The sequence below is a fragment of the Stegastes partitus genome, unplaced genomic scaffold (assembly GCF_000690725.1).
Source record: "Stegastes partitus isolate 25-593 unplaced genomic scaffold, Stegastes_partitus-1.0.2 Scaffold1376, whole genome shotgun sequence".
In the NCBI taxonomy this organism is placed as follows: Eukaryota; Metazoa; Chordata; class Actinopteri; family Pomacentridae; genus Stegastes; species Stegastes partitus.
The window spans coordinates 88027-110307 of record NW_007579107.1 but is presented as its reverse complement, the minus strand read 5'-3'; the positions used below and the strand labels follow the sequence as shown (position 1 = coordinate 110307).

Genomic DNA, 22281 nt, shown 5'->3' with positions numbered 1-22281 from the left:
AATTTTATTTCTCACGTGTTTCCACAGCACAGGCACTAAAATGCAACAAGACATGATAAAAAACAAACAAACAAACAAACAAACAAACAAACTAATTGTTGGAACTGTTATAACACACTGTTATAACATAACATAACATAACATAACATAACATAACATAACATAACATAACATAACATAACATAACATAACATAACATTATATTATATTATATTATATTATATTATATTATATAGCGGTCTTGGAGCTCCTCGGCACAAGATGGCGGTAAAACAACGACCTTCGCTGTTCGCTGCTAATAACGGTTGAAGACGAGAAGAAGAAGAACGCCCATTTTGCTCACACTGTCCGCATCGAAGTGTGCTGAAATATCAACAGACAGAAGAGGACAAAGAGCTGCAATGGACGGGTAAATGTGTTTATATTACTGCTGATGCTTGCCGGTGTCCTGTGGAGAGACACAGTCAGAATGAGGCTTTACCCTCCGCAGGTTCACGGATGCTACACGTTAGCTCCGCTGCAAACCTTGATTCTGTATATTGCGAACAACGTGACGTTAGCTTGCTAACAACACCAAGTCCCAGTCAAGAAATGTGGCACTGAAACGTTGCCTGTATGGAGACCCGATTTTATGGTCGAACATGGCTGGAGAACGTAGTGTACAAATCACCTGGGTCTTCTAACTTCAGCAATGTCAAAGCAAGCTAGTCAGCTAAAGGCAGTGTTTCAGCTCAGCTTGTGTCGTGCGTAAAATTAATGTTACCGTTAGCTAAGAGCTAGCCGTACTTATATAGGTTAAGTTACCGGCAAGAGTGAAATGCATGTGCTCAGTGGTTTTCTGATTAATTGCGAGCGTAATTGGAAGTTAATAGACGTGTAACAAGCTATTAGTCTGCTCGTTGTTGTTAATGAGCTGTGCCATAACCGACATGGTCCATGCACCTGTCAGATGGTGCTGCTAGCTTAATCTTAACTGTAATAAAGGTCCTTTGTCTGAAGCTGATGTTTGCTGCGTGCAACCTCTGCGAGCTTAATGCATGTAACGTTTGCTACTTGTCTGTGGGAGGTGGATGAAACAGTTGTACGTCTGTTTGTTTGTGCAGCCGCCATAAGAGAGATAACCCTGTGTAGCATTATAGAATAACGTAGTAATAACAAAAAAAAGGTTGCCTGGTCAAAAAAAAGAAAAACAACCTCCAGCTTGGAGTTTTTTTTTTTTTTTTTACTTTTATAACTGGCTAGATTTCCCAGTGGTGGACTGTCAGCTTGGACTGTGTCTTTTTAAGGCAAAGTGGTGAATAAAAAATGCTGCACCTGTCTATCAGGAATTTTTGGCTGCTCAGTAAATTAGTTATGTGTATAAGACATTTCAAACAACACCACCGACCTAAGTGCTATCCAGTAGAGAAGACTGGCGTTACAAATTAACCTAACAAGTAGAGGGTCGTTTAATATGTAACCTTTCCAGAGTCATTTAAATATGTCGATTTAGACCGTACAATATTACATCAAATGCAAATTTACCAGACAACCTAAATGTTAAGGACCTACAATATTATATGCACACAAGCGTTAGTTATTCATCAAGTGTGCAAGTCATAACTGGAAATTTCCGTTGAAAGTTGTATGCCTTGTATTTGTACTATCTTTGTTCTTGTTCTTATACTGCTTTGTATTTACCTGACAACTAAAGTAATCAAAAGGTTCCTGAACTTTAAGTATTATTGGCAATAGTGGAGAGTAACAAGGAGATCTCCAGCAGAACCAGGCTGAGGGAGGGCCGCCATCTGCCTTAACCAGCTGTGCTGAGGGAAAAGAAAAGCAGAGACAAACAGACAACAAGAGAACGTACATACTTGACACATTGGTGGGACCAGCAACTGCAGGTCAGAGCCAGAAATACCTGCAGAGAGCAAGAGAAGACTGAGTGGACAAAGTGCAAACTATGGGAGAGAGAGGCCACTGGAATCATTACATGCAATAGTGCATGTAAATGGAGGAGGTGACAAGTATCACGTAGAACTCCAGTATGAATGCATGTGAAGGTAGCCATGCCAAGGGGATAGCCAAAGCAAAGCATATTAGCTTATTAAAAAGGGCTTGAGCCATAAAAGTAAAATAAAATAATAAATAAAATCAAGGAATTGATCAATACTAAACAGTAGAGCAATAAAAAGAAACTAAGAGTGGACATGACTGGGACAGCTAAAAGAAGAACTAGACAAGATAAAGAAACTGCCACTGGTGGAACAGAAGACCGTTACTAGATAAAGACACCGACAAAAGAGGATGTAGAGTGGCTTAAGTAAACCAGTATTATTGAGTTGAAGCAGTTCAGGCAAAGCATTGCTGTATTTTTAGACCTTTCTTTTAAGTGGCTGTATTGTTGGTCCGCATATTATGGCATGGTTAAGAGCCATACCAACATCTGTCTTATTTGGGATGAGAGACATGAATTTGATAAGTGGTTGTAGTTGAAGTGATCACAACCTCAAAGAAACAACAAAGAACAAGGGTCTAAAAAGTGCTTGAGTGTCTTAACAAGACTGTATGATTTCTCAGTCTGGCTTTGAATAAGTCAGTTGTTTCGTATGTTGCATCACCAGTTGCATCTGTGCAGTTGTGGGATCTACAAAAAAACAAGAACAACAGTTTTGTGCAGTCTAAGCTCTCACTAGCACCAGAATGCCTTTTCAATCTTACCAAACAATGTTTAAATGTTGTTTTTATCGATGACAACATTGCACATTGTCACAGTGCTCAGGAAACGTGTAACTATAACTGCAAAACATGATCTTTTCCCCTTTCTTCTCTAATCTCTTTTTCTTTATGTCTTCATTGGCAGTGATGTTGCGGTTGGTGTGAAGGTACGATGCAATACTTTTTTTTTTTTAATTAGACACGTGTGTTTTCTCTGTATAATGTTATCTATGTACATCAATACAGAGAATTACCCAAAAGTTTTTATCACATTGCACTGAGGCGTTTGAACATAAATTTAAGATTAAACCCTGTCTTTTTTTTTAATCCCCAGAGAGGCTCAGATGAGCTCAACATGTACGGTAGCAGCCCCAACTCTATGACCGGTGAGTTCAGTCTTAACCAAGATGGGATTGGCAAAGACCACCCACCTTATTTAAAGGTCAAATCCATTTCTTTTTTAGTACAAGGGGAAGTGGTCAGGAAAAGAAGTGTCTGATTATGGTTATACCTGAATCTTAGCGGGTTTAGAATTTACAGAGGCTTTCTGGGATTTGGGTACTCATTATTTTAAATGTTGTTTTTATAAAGTAGGGCTGCAACCAACAATTATTTCCAAAGTTAATGATCGGTTGATTATGAACCAGCGTGAACTAATCAGTATGAATTTCTTTACTTTCATATTTGTGTGCGTCTACTTTTAGCAAACGGCAGTGACAGTAAGAAACAGCGCCTGGATGAATCACCTCCCTCCAGAGTCCTTCACATCAGAAAACTTCCCAGTGAAGTATCAGAGACTGAGGTCATTGCTCTGGGGCTGCCCTTCGGAAAGGTCACCAATATACTGATGCTGAAGGGGAAAAACCAGGTAAGCAACTGTCCAGAGTGTATACCATCAGCCAATACTGGGATACAAATGAAACAAGAATAGTAATCACAGGAACATCAAAGTTTAACGGAACAATATTGACTTCAATTAGAAAAAGACTTTGACACATTGGGCTTTATGAAAGAGAATTTTTATATTCTTATCCTGAGTCTCTCTTACTTTACTTTCTTTGAGAATTGCTCGTAGAGATCATTTCAGCCTGCTGAGTACCTTCTGTTCATGAGTAGGTGCTCATTCTTGAGATCTCATTAGCGCCACAATCTGTGTCCCTAAAATTGCCACGTAAGGCTGCTTGTTCCACTCCATTCACCAAGATATCATCAAAGAGTGAAAAGAAGGAGCTTCAAATCCTGCTGCTGAAAATCAGCAAACAAATCTAGCAGTGTCTGTAGAGGACAATCAATCAGAAACCAATAAAGGCACAGCAGTTAGCAGTGTGTCATCTAAACAGCACTGTACAGTGACATACATGACGAATGGTTGAGCTTGAAGTTAGATTTTAAAAAAGCATCTTTATGTTGCAAAATGGTCCATGACTAGTAACATACATATTAGATGGGATGATATTGCATCCTTCAGTCGGTGATACACTGACAGGTGCAGCACAGGATGATGCTAATGTTAAAGTTCCTGTGCCAAAATATGCACGGATGAAGCCAAATTAAAAAAAACCTTAGAAAAAAACCAAACTCTCTGTGAACTGGCAAGCAAAAATGAAGCTAATAAGATGAAGAGAATGTCTTCCATGCCCAAGAGAGATCTCAATGTAGGAGAAAATTAGTGACCATATGTGCCATTCAAAACTGAGTTCTTTCTGCATGAGAGTCTATTTCCTGGAGGTGATTTTGTTGTTCTTCAGAAGCTGATAATACTTTACTTTTCCAGGCATTTCTGGAGTTGGGCACAGAGGAAGCAGCCATTACTATGGTCAACTACTACACAGCTGTCACACCACAGGTCTGCATCTATTCATGTCGTACATGTAGCACACATTATTAATATGTTTTGTTGTTGCTGAAATACACAGTAACTGACTTGTGTATTGTATGGATCGTGTTCTCTTTAGGTCAGAAACACTCCTGTCTTTATCCAGTATTCCAACCATAAGGAACTGAAAACAGACTCAGCTCTAAACCAGGTATAGACAAAGATCTGTTTTTACACCAACGCTATCCTTTACCCAAAACAGCATTAGACTGATGTATTATTTGATGCCTTTGTGTTTGTCAGAGGGCGCAGGCGGTGCTTCAGGCAGTGTCAGCAGTTCAGGATGGAAGCTCTCCATCTTCTGACCCAGGAGTTTTGGACCTAGCTCCACCCCCCAGCCCTGTCCTGCGAATTATCATTGACAATATGTTTTATCCTGTGACACTGGATGTTCTACAACAGGTAAGACCTATTGCCTCAAAGTCAACTAAAACTGTTTTCCCTAATTTCTGACTGCAAAAAAGTGGGTTCTTCTGGACGAGAATAGAACAAAGCAATGAACATTACATGGATATTCACCACCTTCCCAGATTGTGCATGAAGCCTTTCAAGTGCCTGTATTGATTGATAACATTTGTTTTTTGTTTGTTTGCTTGTTTTTGCAGATCTTCAGTAAGTTTGGCACCGTAATGAAGATTATAACCTTCACCAAGAACAACCAATTTCAGGCTCTTCTGCAATTCAGTGACCCCGTCAATGCACAGCAAGCTAAACTGGTAGGCTCACACATGAAAAGTGTTACTAATAAACCACTGGCCTGTATAAATTAGTCATCTCTTGTTACATTTTTAGCATTCATTCAGTTATACTTTCCATGAAGACTTCCCTGTGTGGAGGTTCAGACTGTGGAATATCCTGTTTTAGTCTTAGCTACTGTATCATCAAGCTCAGAACTGCCATTAAAAATAAACGAGCAACTGTGGACGTTATGTATTCTAAAATGAGATTACACAGCTTCTTGTTTATTTCTGTTATCTGTAGCCACTACTGTGCTAGAAAGGAGCTAGCACACGCTTTGATGTACTGTTTGTCTACTCTACAAAAACATGTCATATCTACTTTACAAGACATGTTTTCAATTTTAGATTTAATCCCAGTGAACAGAGGTGTCTGCTCCATCCTACCATTAGTGCCTACCTTTGAAATTAGGCTTTGACCACTCTTTGTATTATAGCTGGACTGACATATTGGCCAGGCTGATATAAATGTAGCAGTTTTTGTTTGTTGTTGTTTTGGTATATACTGTATATGTTGGCTAATAAAAAACAACAAACTATAGTGCAGAAATGCTGTGAAATGTATTAATTTAGATACATTGTCAACATGACTTCATATGTCCACCAGAATACATTTCTTTACACTGCTCAGTATGTGTGTATGTCTTTGTTGCTTTTACATCTAAAGGTAGTTTCTTTATCCAGAAACAAGCTGTACTCTTAAATACTACTGTCAGTTTTTGCCTAAAAAAAGAATGTCTGCTGGGCTATATTTGTACTTTTACAGTCTGTATGGAAAACACTTAAAAATCTCTTTCCTTCTTTTGTCATCCCCTCTCCAGTCCTTGGATGGACAGAACATCTATAATTCATGCTGCACTCTGAGGATAGACTTCAGTAAACTGGTCAACCTTAACGTTAAATACAACAATGATAAGAGTCGAGATTACACCAGACCTGACCTTCCTACAGGAGACGGAGAGTCCACCAACAAGGATCATTCTTTATTGGGTAAATATACTTCTGTCGTCTTCTTTCTACACAGCATCCATTCATATACGCCTCCAGGGTGTCCATAACTCTTTACTGTCACACCCGTGTCCCCATTCATGCAGTTTAAATAGAAGACCTCCTCGAGGTCATTCTTTTGTCAGTAGTGCTACTAAATCATGACTAAACTGAGGAAGTGCATGTGAAGCCAAAGACAGTTTTAAGAGGAAAGACTCACCACTGTAGCGCTGCACTATTTTGACCAGTATGCCCTCACCCTTTCCACCCTGCCTTTGTATACGACTCTGTAAGGAAGGTCCACTATATTAAAGGCCATTTCAAATCCTTGAACAGGGAGGTTAACTGCACCTTAATGCACTGTGATGCTCCAGTCGTGGTGCAGCAGAACAGATGGAAAAAGAAACGTAGACAGATTTCCTGTTTGCACAGTCAAGTGTTAGGATTAGGATTACGGTTAATTTCAAGGGGGTCAAAGTTCATCGCTACAGTGCCATCACACCTTATGAAGGAGCGTTTAATATTAAAAAATACAGCAACAGGCTGGAAAACAGTGCAGTTGTTGTTTCCAAACGTATCCACTGCATAAGATCATGAAAAGAAACTCTGCACATCTGTTAGCGTTGCATAACAGCGTGATGCATTGTAATCCATTTGCACGTCTGTCAGCTATCATCAGATCGTACATAGAGTCTAATAAACATTCACACTATTTGTTCAGCAGCCATAAACAGTATAAATGTATCCGTCCAGGACTCTTACCACATCACCCTATGCTCATGGCTATCGCTGCACTTTTAGCTCATGTGTGTTTCTTTATAGGGATAATAAAAATGTATAGAATACAATCTACCTATTTAAAAAAATAAAATAAAAATGTTGTGACTGATTCTTAGAGAACTTGTTTTCAATATGTAGTTCTGTCAGTCACTGGGTCTGAAATCCCCTGGGAAAATGAAGGTTTGATTGGTATTTAAAATAAGTAACTGTGGAAGCTTGTATCCCTGTATTAAAGACTATATAGATGTATCAATGTGTATACATCATGTGTAGTAGGACAGGGCACTTATTTGAACAAATTCATTCATTGATATAATGATGTTTTTGTCTTTTTTGTGGGGGTGGACTTAATGTAACACAACCACTAGGTCAGCAACGCATCCATCAGTATCCATGGTGACAGGAATCTTCTATTTCAGGTGTCAGTGGCATGCCAGTCCTCCAGTTTAGCTGTTTATAAATAGCCTCGCTGTTACCACAGGGTTTCCCCCACAGCTGCTAATGTGACACTGTGTAGTGAAGGGCTGATGAAGAGGGACTGTCTCACCATTAGGAAGTTAAGATTAAGAGCTCATTAAGAGCTCTCTTCCTAATAGGCTGTCAGTGTAAGTGATGGCAGACAAAATCCACAGTCCTTATTGTGTGCAAAATGTTTTCCAGAAGGAGTCTGCAGCTCATATGAGGCTTTAGCAGTCTGAGTTAGTCAAATCAACTGTGCATCCTTCAAAGTTTTTCTATTTCTATTATTCATTGCTGAGCTGCAGTGGAGCGATAGTAACACAGAGGGGAACTTCTGACCTGATCTTTTTGCTGTGTCCTCTCAGTTGGTTTCTTTAGTTGTTCTACATTTGGTTAGTACCGTAGACAGGAAGTTACTACTGTGCACCTCAGTGAACTGCATACTGATAAGAAGCATTGTGGCTGTTGCATAATAGAATTGTATAACATTACACTCATTAGGGCAGATTACCTAGCTTATCGTGGGAATAATTTCTGTGTAATGTGGAGCAACTCCTTTATTTATTAACCCACTCATCTATATTTTCCATCTGTTAAAGCACCAACACCTTTATTAGTCTTTTCCATCAGGGTGTGACTGTGACTCTGTTCGTGTCAAAGCACACACAAACCAGCATAATTTTCTCCCTGTGAGGCAGGTCAGTATTTTTCATACCGTCTAATCCATGACAACCTTTTCATGCTGGCTTTGGGTCGTCTATAACTTGTCCCTGAACATTTGACGCAAGCACAAAATATCTAAAATATGTTTCCACAAGCCACAGCAGACCTGCTCCAATAGAATCTACATCTACAAAACCATCAGGACTCACAGAACCACAGAAAAACAAGTACCATCGCGTTATCAGAATTCTGGCATCCGTTTCATACTGCTTCTCATGACGTCCTTATCCGTGTTTGTGTTCAGCATCAGGTGATAGGCTTCCAGTGAACTGCAGGGATAAGCACAGACAAAACTAACTTCACAGCAATGTTCCACCCAGAACAAGTGACGTCAATAATCTAACAAGACTTTTATGTTAACTCTTTGCTTATATGCAAGTAAAGTTATGTAAAGTTATATATATTTTTTTAAAGATATACTACTTTCTTTCTTAAGTTAGTTTCTTGTCCTGCAGTTATTAGCATCAGCTCAGGTTGATGTCTTGTTTTAGGGACTGCTGTTTATATTTTGATGTACTTTGTAACTGCCAAGCTTCACATTTAAGTGTTTGCACTTAACTTCTAGGACTAAGTTAATTTTTGTAAATCAGCGAAGATGAAACTAAATGTACAAGCAAGCTCGGCATGTACAAGTTAGTGTAATTCAAATTAACAAGGGAGACAGTATCGACAGATTTGGCCAGCTTCGACACAGGTTTTGAAATCATCAAAAGTGAAATAGACAGTTCCGGTCCTGTGGTTTGGAATCATCATTTAGATCTAGTGCTCCGGGCCTCAGTGGAACCAGACAGCGTTGCATTGCTTCCTCTAATTTAAAAAAAAAAAAAAAAGACCTACAAAAAATTTAGCACCTGCATCTGAAGCTGCTATATTAAGATATTCAGTGTTTTTGTTTAGTTTTGCTTTCTTTTACACAGGAAGACACAATGCACTTAACAAAGACGTCCTCATTTTAACATGTTACTTGGATATCTTAGCGCAATATAACCTAATATTGTATAATTTGATTGGTAACCAGATCTTGCGCTAGATCTTGCACTATAAAACCAGATTCATACATGTGTATTTTCAGAGGAGTGTTTACATTTGACAATAATTACTCATTATGGTATAATGCTACTGGTTAGGCTTGTTTGGGTTTTTGTGTTATTTGTACTCTTTGGTGTTGGTTTAGATAAATGTATAAATGTAGTTGTCATTGTCTTGTAGGTACCCCATCTGGAGCGCTAGCTTCCTACTCTAGTGGAGGAGGTTACTCATCTTCTCTCTCCCTCTCGCAGGGTGGAGGTACCTATCTTTTCTTTATTCTTAATTTTGTTTTTCCATTACTTGTTGCTGCTGTCCTGTGTCTTGTCATGTTCTGCTGTGCTTGTCTGAAAGCGCCAGGCGTAGAAAAAAGCTTTTCTCTCAACACCCTCACTGGTTGGTTGATGTAAAGTTAAATCAGTGCATGAAGCAAATACTCACCTTAAGATTGATACTTATCTGGGCATTTTCATCCTTTTGTAAGCAGATGGATGTAATGCTGTTTCCTATGTTACATATTTTATTGTACATTGATTTTTTTTTCCTGCTTGTCTGCTAAAAGTCATTAGTGTGAATTAATTGAAATGAGCTATTCTGATCAGATGTTTATATTTACATGTCTGTACAGGTCTTATACAATCCTGTTAGTTAAACATTAGTTTAAACAAAAGTTGTTCAGCTTAATAAGATTCCACATTTTTGTTGGAAAAGGCATCTGTTGAGGGAGAATCATTTTACTTTCGTAGTGCCACAAGTACAAATAATTTAGGTCTGCTGTGTTTTGAAGTACTGTTGAATTCCTAATCATTAAGGCTGTGTGCTCCAAACCTTTGCATATGTACAATAACACATTGTGGGCCAGATTTACTAACCAGTTGGATGTGAATGCAGCATGATTTCATGGTTTCTAAATCAATTCCTTAACTGTTTTGAATACACTATATTTACAATATAGTGTTTTTTAAGAAATAATAGTCTTGCAGCCAATCATTTGTCAGTGGTGACATTTTTAAGTCAGAGGTCTTTAATATGAACCTGCATTGATTAAACTGTCCCTGTGAGTTGAATGGGAGGAGATTGTTGATGACAACAATATTGACTGTTGTTGGTTCACTTACTCGTATATGGCTTGATGACAGTTTGACCACTCCCCTCATGTCACTCTACTTTCTGTGACAGTGTCCTGATCAGAATTACTGTGTATCTCTATGTGTTTCACTGGAAGTAATGAAATATTCCATATTAAAGTGTAGTTAATGTTTATTGCAGAAGCATTGCACAAGTTTTATTGCAGAATGATGGAGAAAAGCTAATCAGCTCTCGAGCTTCCAGATTAACTTACTTAAATGGCATTTGGCAATAATGTCATGGCATCCAGCACATCATCATTCCTGATTTGGTTAAGGTTTTGTTTCATTCTGATTTCTATGAATGTATTTTTATGCTTCAGCACATTAGTGTAACTGTTAAACAGAGCAGCATGTTTTGCAGTTCTAAAGACAATGTTTCTGTCATTTTAAATCAAATAGATCTATTGAAGAAAGAGTATGAATCTTGGCAAAAGCTCATTCAGTTTGTTGACATTAATAACAGTGATAGTGTTTATAGTGTTGCAGTTTTAAGTTTGTCTAGTTTTCTACTTTTACCCTGCATGTGTGGTTCTGAGTTGTTTCGTGTCTTGTGCTTTACAGGAGCCATCAGTCCTCTGAGCGCTGCAGCCGCGGCAGCAGCAGCTGCAGGTCGTGTTGCTCTGTCGGGATCCGGAGTGTCAGGAGTCCTGCTGGCATCCAACCTAAATGAAGAGGTACACTAACCATATCCATAACCAAACTGTGAACAGACTTTCCCAGGCACAGCTTTAAATTACTCATTTCAAATATCGGACACTGCTAAATGATTCCTCTGATAGTGTGACTTCCTGTGTGAGTGAGTGGTTGTATGTGTGCTAGACCCACTTTACGGCATGACTTCTCATGCATCTGTCACCTCGGTGTAGTCTGTGTAGTAAAGTTAAGATGGGTTTAAATCACAGACTGACTGTCGGTGATAAAGTGTAATAACTAATCCTAAAGCGGAAGGTGTTTTTGTTTTTTTTTTTTATTTTAAAAACATTTAAATATCTAAAATAGAGGTTTTACAGGTGTAATATCGTCACTGTGTGCTGAAACCTCTTCTTCTCACAAGTAAATCATTTTTTTAAAAATGTAATTAACATGTTTCAGAAAATCCCCACTGGACAAATCACTCCCCTTTAATGTGTGCATTGTACTGAAATATGATCAGCGCTGAAAATTTGCCTTATGATCAGTTCATGTTGTTTTCAAGGATGTCATCAGAATCAGATGGCCAACACTGCGAGGAACTCGATAAGGCTGAACTTTGCTCCTTCACATAGCCAAATCTAAACATGTGGATTAACCCTTTATCTTGTGTGTATGTGTGTGTACATGTGTAGATCCTCCAGATCGGTATTTGTTCTCCATGACCTGCCACAGGTCTTTAACTTTAATGTCTTAAAATATTTTCAGCTGCTTCATGTTTGACCACATTATATCTGTCTTTCAGATCTTAAAACTTCTCTTGTGTTTCGAGGCCTTGTGGTTTTCTCTATAGTGAACACCTACATACTTCTATATTTTTATCTAAAGTTCTGTCAATTTTCTGTTTATTTTCTAACTGTAAGCGTGCACCTACTCTGTCATCTGTATCTCTATATCTACAGTATCTGTTATCTGTTTCTGTGTGTCCCATCTCTCTATCAGATCCCTTCTCTCTCTGTCTGTCTTTGTCCCTTCCCCTGCTGGGAGAGACTCCATAGTGGAGTGGTGGTTTTCACACTTCTGCCCCCTTCTGCTAAAGTTTTGGTGTAAGAGCTGCATCCTGGCTGTTTCATAACAGCACACTGTTTGCTCTGGTCACCGATCAACTCGAGAGCAGAAGCTCCTGCGTGTCTTGGGAGTATGTTCGATACAATCCAGTGGTTAGGTGGTGGTGGAGTCATGTTGTGAGGATTGAATCCAAGGGAGGTTTTTCAGCCATTTGTTCATCTTTTCTCAAAAGTGTCATACAGTGGACAGACAAACACATATGACCAGATTTGAGTCATTTTTAACACAGTACCTCACCTTTTTTTCAGTTTGGGCATTCATAGGAATCCTACACACAGACTAAGCTTTTACTAATGTTAAATTTGGGTTTGTCCAAGTAGTGGATTGAAACCGAGAGCCACTGAAGACATGTGATATCAACTTCTTTCCATGGGATTTCCAGCATAGCTGCAACTGAGCTGGACGGAAGAGAATTGTTGGTCTAGCTTAGTTCATGTGTAGTTTGGCCTGTTCATGTATAAGGTAAATGTTTCACATTAGGTTTTAGTACGTCATAAAGGCCTGAATTGTTTTTTGCAAAGGGATGAATGCATCTTTTTGCATTAAAGTGGTCGATTCAATGTTTGTATGTAGTTCCTCTACACCTGTCTGTCAGTCTGATCTGCCAGTCATGGACAGAAGTCTTTTTGGCATCTGATACCTCCAGCCATCTGCTTCATGGTACTGCCCCCTTTTGGTTTGATATCTCCTGCTGCTCACTTTTTCATCCACAGTTTATTTCATATTTTGTTGATGTATTATTTTCTACCTTCCTCCCATCCTTTCTTTTCCTCACTGTTAAATGCATCCAACAGGGAATGTTTGTGTGAATGTGTGTTAACCCAGCTGGAATAATCGTGTGCGCCTTTTAGTGGGTGTGAGTGTTTTTTGAATCGAACCAGCAATCATTCAGACTCCGTTGATGTTCCACTGATGCTCTGTTTACTGACCTCTGCTTTGGTTTTTGTCCTCCTCTCCTCCTTTCTCCCTTCCCCGCCTCCTTTCTTCCCTCCTCTGCTCCTCCCTTCACACATTTATTTTCTCTCCATTCGATCCTCTTTATGGTCACACATTCGTTAATGTTGCACACTTCTTCTAAAAACCCTCCCCCTCCTCATGTACATTTATCCCGATTTTTTTTGCCTCCTTTTCCTCCCCTCACTTTTCTTAATCCGGTTTAAACACAACTTTGGCTTTGCCGTTTTGACCCCCTTCCCGAACCTCCCCTCCTCATGCCATCCATCTTTGCTCCGCCCCTCATCATCATGGAAACCACCACCTCCCCCCTCGTCCAACGCTGGGCGGTCTGATCTCTACCTTCGTCTCTCCTCTTCCTCCTCCTCTGCTCCTCCTCTTCCTGTCCTCTGCTCTGCGGTCTCTCTCTCTAAAGATGGTCACGCCTCAAAGTCTCTTTACCCTCTTCGGTATGTTCAACCTCTACTATTCTATCTGTATATCTCTCTCTGTTAATCCAGTTTTGTTCACTTTCTTCAGTGATATCGTGGGCACTATTCTTCTGTATCTTTCTGTATTTCCAAGCTTTCCTCTATCACATTGTACACGGCAGAGTTAAAAATCTACTTCTGTCTCTATATTGAAAGAACAGTGAGTCTGAGAGATTGTCAGTTTGGTCGACTTATCACTTAACTGTTGAGAACAAAGACACCAAAATCATCCTCGCGTCAACAAAATCTTGGCAGCACAGAGAGAAAAAGCCTGATCTACAGTTACTAGATTGTTAACTTTACACAATATAACATAAAAAGAATTGCTAAACGATAACAAAATCCCCCAAACTGAAATCTGTGCTTTTTTTTAACTGCATATTCGTAACTAAAACACTGTGCCACACCTCAGTTTACTTTCACATAAGGACAGATTCACAATTTGTAGATACTGTCTCAGATCAGCAGTCATACACCGACATGAACACACAAAGAGGTTTTACTTGTAACCTTCCCTCCTGTTCATACTGACCATTAAGAGATCACTGCCTCTTCTGTTCTGTGTAGAAATGTATTCTAAAATGCCTCTGAAGTCAGTATGAGACATGAGAAGCCTCAAATCAAAAAGTGTCTTCCAAAGTTGCAGCCTTTTTGATGTAAAATGTCTTTTTTTGTTTACCCAGACTGTCTCTGTCCCTGCAAGACGGAAACACAAAGAAAACTCTGGAAGATAACCACTTATCTTGGACTTTTGAAGTTTCATATTGGCTTCAAATAAACTTTTGCAGATATTATTTAACAAAACAAGGATTTGAAAGTGCATCAGGAAGAGATTGTTTAATAACTAGAATGAACAGGAAGGCCCACTTCAAAGTTAATGTGAGATCCTGACTATTGTTTTAAGGCAGACTTGGAAAATTCTGAACCAACTCTTTAAATATTAAACCAATCTGCCCGTGATGTGGCGTGAAACCTTCAAATTTAGAGTCTGACTGATTTTAGGCAAACAGCAGATGCGGCTCACAGATGTGGCCTCCAGCAGCTGCCTCACAATAAAAGCTGCGGCTAAAAATATTTTTATGTAAAGCAGCTGCAGTTTTCAGTAGCATTAATTAGCACAGCATTCAGAGCCTTATTAGAGTGGCACAGTAAAAACAAATGCAATCAGATTTTCAAGAGGAAAGAAACGAGCCTTAGATAGTGATGGATTCTAACAGCTGGCTCCTGTTTCGATCTGGTCCTCTGCTGACAAAATACCTGAGTTTCTAAGCTCGAATGCAAACAAACCTCCTTTACCCTAATGTTTATTAGCAAAGAGCAATAAAGAAACCATTATGTTCCTGCAGGTTTTTCCTGTCATTCTCTTAGTAACTTGACCACTAGGTTTATCTTAGTGTTTATGTTCTCACCACGTTAATGGTTAAGTTGATCACAACAGTCCAGTGTACTCACCGAGACTCATTCTAGCTCTTCTTCCCTTCTTTTTGCCTTTTTCTCTAGTTTTTGTATTCATCAAGTGCATAGTACACCTTTGCTTTCTATTCTACAACTTTGCAGTTGGGATTACCTGCTCAGTCACAAAAAAAAAAACAGACATATCATGAGGGTCACATTGGACTGTCAACTAGCCCAACAGTTTGTTTTTTTTGTCTTTACACTGCAGAATATGAACTGATGTTTCAAAAAGTCAAAACGAATCTCCATAAAAATAACCTACATCTTCTTTCTGCATTACGTGTTTCCATACACAGTGTGTTCTGTCTTAGGGTTAGTGTGTTTCTACTTCAGTGAAAGTGTTTCGTAAAGTCTTTTCCTACACTGTCCATTTCTGAATTCTGCACTCACTGCTCAGACTAAACATTAACTAGTCAGTCAGTTTCAGCTGTGTGTCAGAGTGACAGCTCAGATGAGGTTTTCTCACCGGTTGACAGTCACAACATAAAACTACTCAGTTACGCAGAAGCATTTGATTGAATTTCTAGTGGAAGTCAAATGGGAAGAGTCCATCTTTTCTTTTCATTTGTCTTTCTAGCACTAACTTTATTCCTTCCATCCTTCACACCTCTTCTTTTTTATCTTCGTCGGCTCCATCTCTCCTGCTCTGTCTGTTCTCTTCTTATCTTCTCCTCCACCCTGCTCTCTCTCTTTCTTGCTCTCTCTCGCTCTCGCTCTCGCTCTCTTTTTCTGCCTTTACCTTCAGGTGTCTACGGTGATGTCCAGAGGGTGAAGATCCTCTACAACAAAAAGGACAGCGCTCTGATCCAGCTGTCTGATGGCAACCAAGCTCAGCTCGGTGAGTTTTGAGTGGTTGCAAGAGGCAGTTTGGCACCGCAGGCATGAGGTGGTGCAAACATTTGTATTAACAGTGCCACAATCTGCCTTGTCAGACTTTGTTGTCACTGTGATGTAGAGTTCAGCAGCTTTGACCGTGACATTAACTTCAAGTGCACCAACACAAAAAAAATAAAAGTTGTTTGCCAAAACTTTATGAGCATATAGGAAATGGAACAATGGAGGCTTTGTTATGTTTGTCATCAGCAACAAAAATTTACCATATAGGCTGTGTTAGACAGGAGAAGAGAGAAAAATGGTGCTCGATGTCCTCCAAGTTTCCAAGAATTTGCCTCCTCCCAGTTTATTAGTGTTGAGACCTGCACAGCACTTTTTCAGGGTCACTTAGACGTACCTACCCTGAAATAGGTACTTTTTTCTCCCCCTCACACCACACTGAAAGAGCTTATACAGGAAAGGTTCCTGCAATTGGAAAATGCTCAGAGGTTTTGGTCTGCAAATTCTTGCAGTGGAAAACGGCATAATATCACTCATTAGTACAGTTTGCCAAATATAATTAATCAAGATAGAAACGAGAGGTGAATTTTTAAAGCCCTGATGTGCATTTGTTAGACTTGTCAAGGGAATTTAAAAATATTATTCATGAAATTTTGAAAAGTGAGTGGCAGATGATGAAGAGCTGCCAAGGAGTTCATGTATTTGTTCTCTGAAAACTGCTCTGGGAAGTAAAGACAAAAGTGTGCTTTTATTCTTGTAGCTTTCTAGAATCAGGTTGAGTAACCTCAGTGAACTGCTACGTTGGTCCATTTACAGTGAATTCATGACCACAGAGCAATTTTATGTGAAATGGTCAGAATTGCTGTGTCAGACAATGTGGAATTGTCAGTCTTTTAATTGTCATGTTTTCTGTTCTTCTCCACTGTAGCTATGAGTCATCTGAATGGTCAAAAGGTGTTTGGTAAAGTGATGAGAGTGACGCTGTCAAAGCATCAGACCGTGGCTTTGCCTAGAGAAGGATTGGATGACCAACTACTAACTAAAGGTAAGATGATATCTGCATCCTGGAAGGCATCTGGGTAAATATCTCTGAAGCTACTTATTATTATTAAAGACAACACATGATCCTTTGGGTGATTTGTTTTTGCCATTTATATGTCACAAGTCTATGTCTTCTGTGGTTCCAAAATGAGGCGAACATTGTAAAAATGTTGTTCAGTGGGTTGTTCGCATTTCCTACACTTATTTCTGATCAGATCCAAACCAGAATATGTACTAAAGCATTTGAAAGGTTGAGATTTTCAGTTAAGAATATGAGACAGAAGTCAAATCTGACTACTGTTGTTATTTTTTGTTGCTTCCAGATCATAGATGTTTTTAAGAAAACTGGATTCTGCATTAAATGTGGTGCCTGCTCACCTAGATTAAATTTGCTCGTCATGGTTCAAAAAAAGTTTTCTTGCTTCCAGGTTTGCTGCTGTGCTGTAGCAGCCTTTTGCACTTACACAAGATACTTAATTATTTTATCTGTAAGCAGTACAAAGATGTGCCAATAGAGCCCCAAAATGAACACGTGGATCTGGAAATGTGCCCGATGACTGTTAAGTCAGTAATTTACAGCCATATTATTATTATTAGGTATTCATAGATTCATGGAGCTAAAATAAAGCAATATACAAGGCTAAACGTTCTCTATTAATCTTAAGCTGAGTTTAAAGTTTGCGTCCCACATATTTGCTCGAGGCACAAGAAGCCTTATAGATATTAGTGGAGATATTTCTATCCACAGCGCTGGTTCTAAATGCTTAGAAAACCTGTAATTGTGTGCGCTCCTGGTTTCAGAACATCACACAATGAATTGTTCTCTGAAAATCAATAACATGTTGAGATCCTCTTATTATTAGGTTGACAGAGGCACCATTATTGTTTGTTGTATTCCTTCCCCCCCTACACAAACCTAAATAACACAAGAGAGAACACAAACTTGGTTGTTTTGCAGAATGTAGAGACATCAGAGACTTGAGGTTCTACAGTGTAATGAGGTTTTACTCAACTTGTGTTTCTTCGTGAATCTGCTTGGAATTGACAGAACTATATGACAAACATTTCTATTTTTGCATCAATATTTTGTTTTTGTTGGACAGATTTTTCTGGCTCACCGCTCCATCGCTTTAAGAAGCCGGGATCCAAAAACTTCCAGAACATCTTTCCTCCTTCAGCAACACTTCACCTCTCCAACATCCGGTAGGACAACCAATAAACATAGTAGTCAGATTACATCATTTTTGTAATCAGTTTTGCTTCCTGCTTTTTTTTTGTTTGCTTCAACGCTATAAAAGTTTGTCTTTGTGTGTTCAGAGACGGAGTTGGGGAGGATGATCTACGTCTTCTGTTCTCAAACAGTGGAGGAACCGTCAAGGCCTTCAAGTTCTTCCAGTAAGAAGCTCTATAACACTACCATTGTTTACAATTTCTATCCTGAGACTTTCTTCATATATAGGTACAGTGGACTTCAGATTTAAAATAGTTTGTTCTATCTTTTTGAACAATCATACAAAACTCCACAATGACAAAGCAAAAGCAGGTTTTTGGGAAAGACTGAAATGCCCCATTTCTATGCTTATTGGTATGACACTTGTTGAGCCCTGGTGCATCCTATTCTGTCAATTGTGCTTGAGATGGCATGCACCTGTCTATGTAAGGCCTCAAAGTTTATGTTGTATGTCAGAGTGAAAACCGAACATGGAGGCTGAGGTAGCTGTTCATATACCTGAGAGACAGCATGGTGTCCAGGCACAGATATGAGGAAGGATGCAAGACAATTTCTGCAGCACTGAAAGTGTCCAAGAGTATGATGGGCTAAATCATCCTCAATTAGTAGAAGCTGGAAAAACACTAACAATCTTCCAGATCTGGCTGCCCTGCCAATTTGAGAACGAAGCCTCTTGGTAACCAAGAAACCAATGATCACTGTGAATGAGATCCAGAGTTCCTCGGTGAAGATGACAGAGTCTTACAGAAGGACTACTTTACAGTAGAGTGGCCAGATGGAACCACTCTTTACTAAAAAGCACATGACAGCCTTCTCTGAGTTTGGCAAAAGGTACCTGAACAAGTCTTAGGTTATGAGTAGCAAAATCCTCTGGTTTCATTGAGGGAACATTAAACTATATGGCTACAATTCCCAAACGTGTGTGTGTGAAGGAAACCAGGCACTGAGACCTCATTTCATTCATACCATCCCAACAGTCCAACACGGTGGTGGCAGCATCATGCTGTGGGAATGTTTTCCTGGGACAAGGACTAGGAGACCAGTGGTGGATGTGGAACAATATAGGGCAATCCAGAGTGAAAACCTTTTCCAGAGTGCTCAGGATCCTAGGCTGCAACATACTGCCAGGAAAACACTGGGAAAACTTTGGGAAAAGTCAAAGAGTTCAGACCTGAAGTCAATGGATCATTTTTGTGGGGACCTGAAAGTAAAGTTGCACCAAGCTTGTAGGTACCGTGGGTAGCTATGACAGCCATAAGGGAAAGGTCTGAATACGTAGGTAAATGGGACATTTTTGTATTTTATTCTCAATAAATTTACAAAACATTCGTAAAACCTACTTTTGCGCTGTCATTGTGGAGATTTGTTTTTAAATGGATGAGCATCATTGAATACTGTCTGAATCCACTGATGCAATTATAAAATCATGGTTTTACGAAATACACAAAGTCTTCTGTACGTATAGCAAGAACTGGACTTTTGTGGTTACTTTCTGTAATGCTCAGCTGCTTGTGTGCTCTCTCTCCTCTTCAGGGACCGTAAAATGGCCTTGATCCAGATGTCGTCAGTAGAAGAAGCGATTCAGGCTCTGATGGATCTTCACAACTATGACATGGGAGGAAATCACCATCTGAAAGTTTCCTTCTCAAAGTCTACCATCTAACCTTCACACCAGCTCCTAAATGTTAAGATCTATGGCGTGCATAGAAATCACTACCATTTGTCCTCTTTTCAATATTTTCTGTGAATAGTTTTCAGTTGAGAAAACTCAAACTCCACAAGGTAAATTTTCTTGAGCAGTAGAAGCAGTAATACCTCAGTCCCAGTCCAAAGGCAGTTCTGCTTTGATCTGTACATCTTAAAGAGCCACGAGGCACCAGTTGTTGTTTTTGTTTTCCTCCGGTGGTTCTCCAGGGTGTGTCGGTACACTGTGACGTTGCTGTTGGATGTGGTTACAGGTGAAAAAGACTTGTGGTCTGGTGTTAAGATACTCTGTAAGAGACTTGTAGTTCTTCATTTTAACTGCTTGGATTTTCTGTTGAGGTTTGAGTTTTTCTAATTTTCGTACGTTGTGTTGCTTCTTGAACCACTTACCCGTTACGTTTTGCTCCCCAGCAGTTGTCATTTCTAACCCCGAGCTAACATTGTTTATGCAGCTCTGATTTTGTCGCCACTTTTAAATAACTCCCCCTTTCTTTCCTATTATTTGAAGATGTATTTTGGCCTCTTAAGTTTTTCACACACCTCCTCAGTGCGCTTGTTCACTCCTTCACATTTCACCCTGAGTATTTGTTCAGTTTGCTGCATTCAAAAAATTAGAGCTACAACCACTAAAAGTGTCAAAGGCAATGTAAATATGCTGAGTTTACAGAAGGATTGTTTATTTGCAGGGATTTTTATTCGCTCGCAGCTTTAAAAATGTTGCTGCGCTACACAGAAGGACTTTAATTGTAGTTTCAACACCAGACCTGACTACATTTTGAGGACTCGAAAGTCGTCAAAGAAAATGAAGTGTAGAGCAGTGTGTTGCGATTTTAATATTTAAAGAAGTATTTCCTCCCGAACATGCATATTTTCTTGCTGTTATTCCCATCACTGAACAATCACTTGAAAGCTGTTCCTACACGAGGCCCATTTAATTAGCATCCTACCATTTCTATTTGATGTTAAAAAGCTTCGTGGGAATGAGAATCATCATTCGAGGCTAATGATGCTTGTTGAGGACCGTTGAATATCCTTGAAATGTCCTGCACAGCACAAAATGGAATGTATCGACATTAATCCATAATAGTAATATCGAGGCTTCGAAGGTGGAGCTTTCCATGAAGAATAGAGCCATCTGGAATTTCCTGTTTAAATCCCATCCCAGTCGTTTGAACACCAGCTGTGAGTGGGTGAACACATACACAGGATGCATGCTAATGCTGTCTGTTTAAACAAGGTTTCAACATGTGATTCTGGTCTTGGTCTCTGATTTTTGGGAGACCTGTTGGGACCAAAGTACATGTGCCTTTAGTCTGTGATCTGATTTTACTGTTGATTCCTTTGTGTCTTTAAACAGATTCTTTTACTGGTACTGTTTGCTGATCTTTGGTTTTAAACCTGTAAAAAAAAAGAAAGAAAACAGATTATTTTGTTAATTACTTTGAAAACGAGGCGTCTTCTCTGCCCTGTGTTGGTCTGACAGTGTGAGCTTCTGTATCAGGCAGAGATGCGCAGAACACTGGGTCACTGTTTCGGCTGAGCTCATCTCCAAAGTGGGGTTTTTATTTTTCATTCATTCTCTCGTTCTTACTTGCAAAGTTTTATTTTTGGATAGTTTTTTTTTTCCCCCTTATAGAGGATTGTTGTAAATTTTCTACTTGAGTTCAGTTTCTTTTGTGATAAGATTTCAGATTAGCACAAATTAAACACGTCTTTTCTACCAACGAGCCCAGGTTAAACTGTGTGTGTTTGTATATGTTTGGACAATTTCAGGCCTCTGCTCTCATCTGTATCTTACCTGTAATAAACTTCTCTTTCTCTGTTCAGCTCTGTCTCTCTGCTCTCACTTCTTTCTCTCCGTCCTTCCCTCTGTTGACTGTTCTGTTCTTTCTACATTTCTGCTGAGACTTGAGAAATATAACCAACAGTCATTTCTACAGTTTTCTGCCTGTTCAAGACATTTGACATTAATCAGGATGAATCAAGGTGAATTTCTGACTATTATATTTTGTAGAGAAGCCCCAGAAGTCCAAATGATGCCATTCGAGCAGCTCTTTAGCAACAGTGGAAAGAAAAAACACTTCCCTTTAGCGGGAACAAGCCTTCGGCAGAACCTGGCTCAGGAAGGGAAGACATCAACTGGTTGGGGTGAAGTTAAAGGGCAGAGAGAAAACAGATGATGCTAAAGAGAACTATAAACACTGGAGAGGTTAGTGAGGTCACTAACAGCTGATCTAAGCTGCATAGTGGGTCAAAATCTCATGAACAAACCCTGCAAGGGACAACAAGAGAGCTTCAAGTGATAGTTCAGAGCATTCAACATACAGCAAGATGCTATGAGTTGCTAATTAGTAGTAATTCTCAAGTCTGTCCAGAGGGTTTTTTTTGTTTTTTTGTTTTCTTTTAACCAGCTGGT

General features: G+C 39.3%; 1 protein-coding gene across 1 annotated transcript; it reads left to right on the top strand.

Moving 5' to 3' along the window:
- The first annotated feature begins 331 nt into the window (after nt 1-331).
- On the top strand, nt 332-21691 carry LOC103370128 (polypyrimidine tract-binding protein 2-like). Its single transcript, XM_008299049.1, has 17 exons — nt 332-409; nt 2846-2867; nt 3035-3086; nt 3405-3568; nt 4475-4546; nt 4656-4727; nt 4820-4978; nt 5182-5292; nt 6135-6303; nt 9472-9549; nt 10980-11092; nt 13546-13579; nt 15801-15893; nt 16818-16934; nt 18034-18133; nt 18248-18325; nt 19695-21691. The coding sequence occupies exons 1-17, from the start codon at nt 402-404 to the stop codon at nt 19822-19824; spliced, it is 1572 nt and encodes a 523-aa protein (XP_008297271.1). The 5' UTR covers nt 332-401; the 3' UTR covers nt 19825-21691.
- Nucleotides 21692-22281: the final 590 nt, after the last annotated feature.

Coding starts and splice junctions, on each gene's coding strand:
- LOC103370128 (XM_008299049.1), top strand. Junction 13,580..15,800: donor AAGTCTCTTTACCCTCTTCG/GTATGTTCAACC, acceptor CTTTACCTTCAG/GTGTCTACGGTGATGTCCAG. Junction 18,134..18,247: donor CTTCACCTCTCCAACATCCG/GTAGGACAACCA, acceptor TTGTGTGTTCAG/AGACGGAGTTGGGGAGGATG.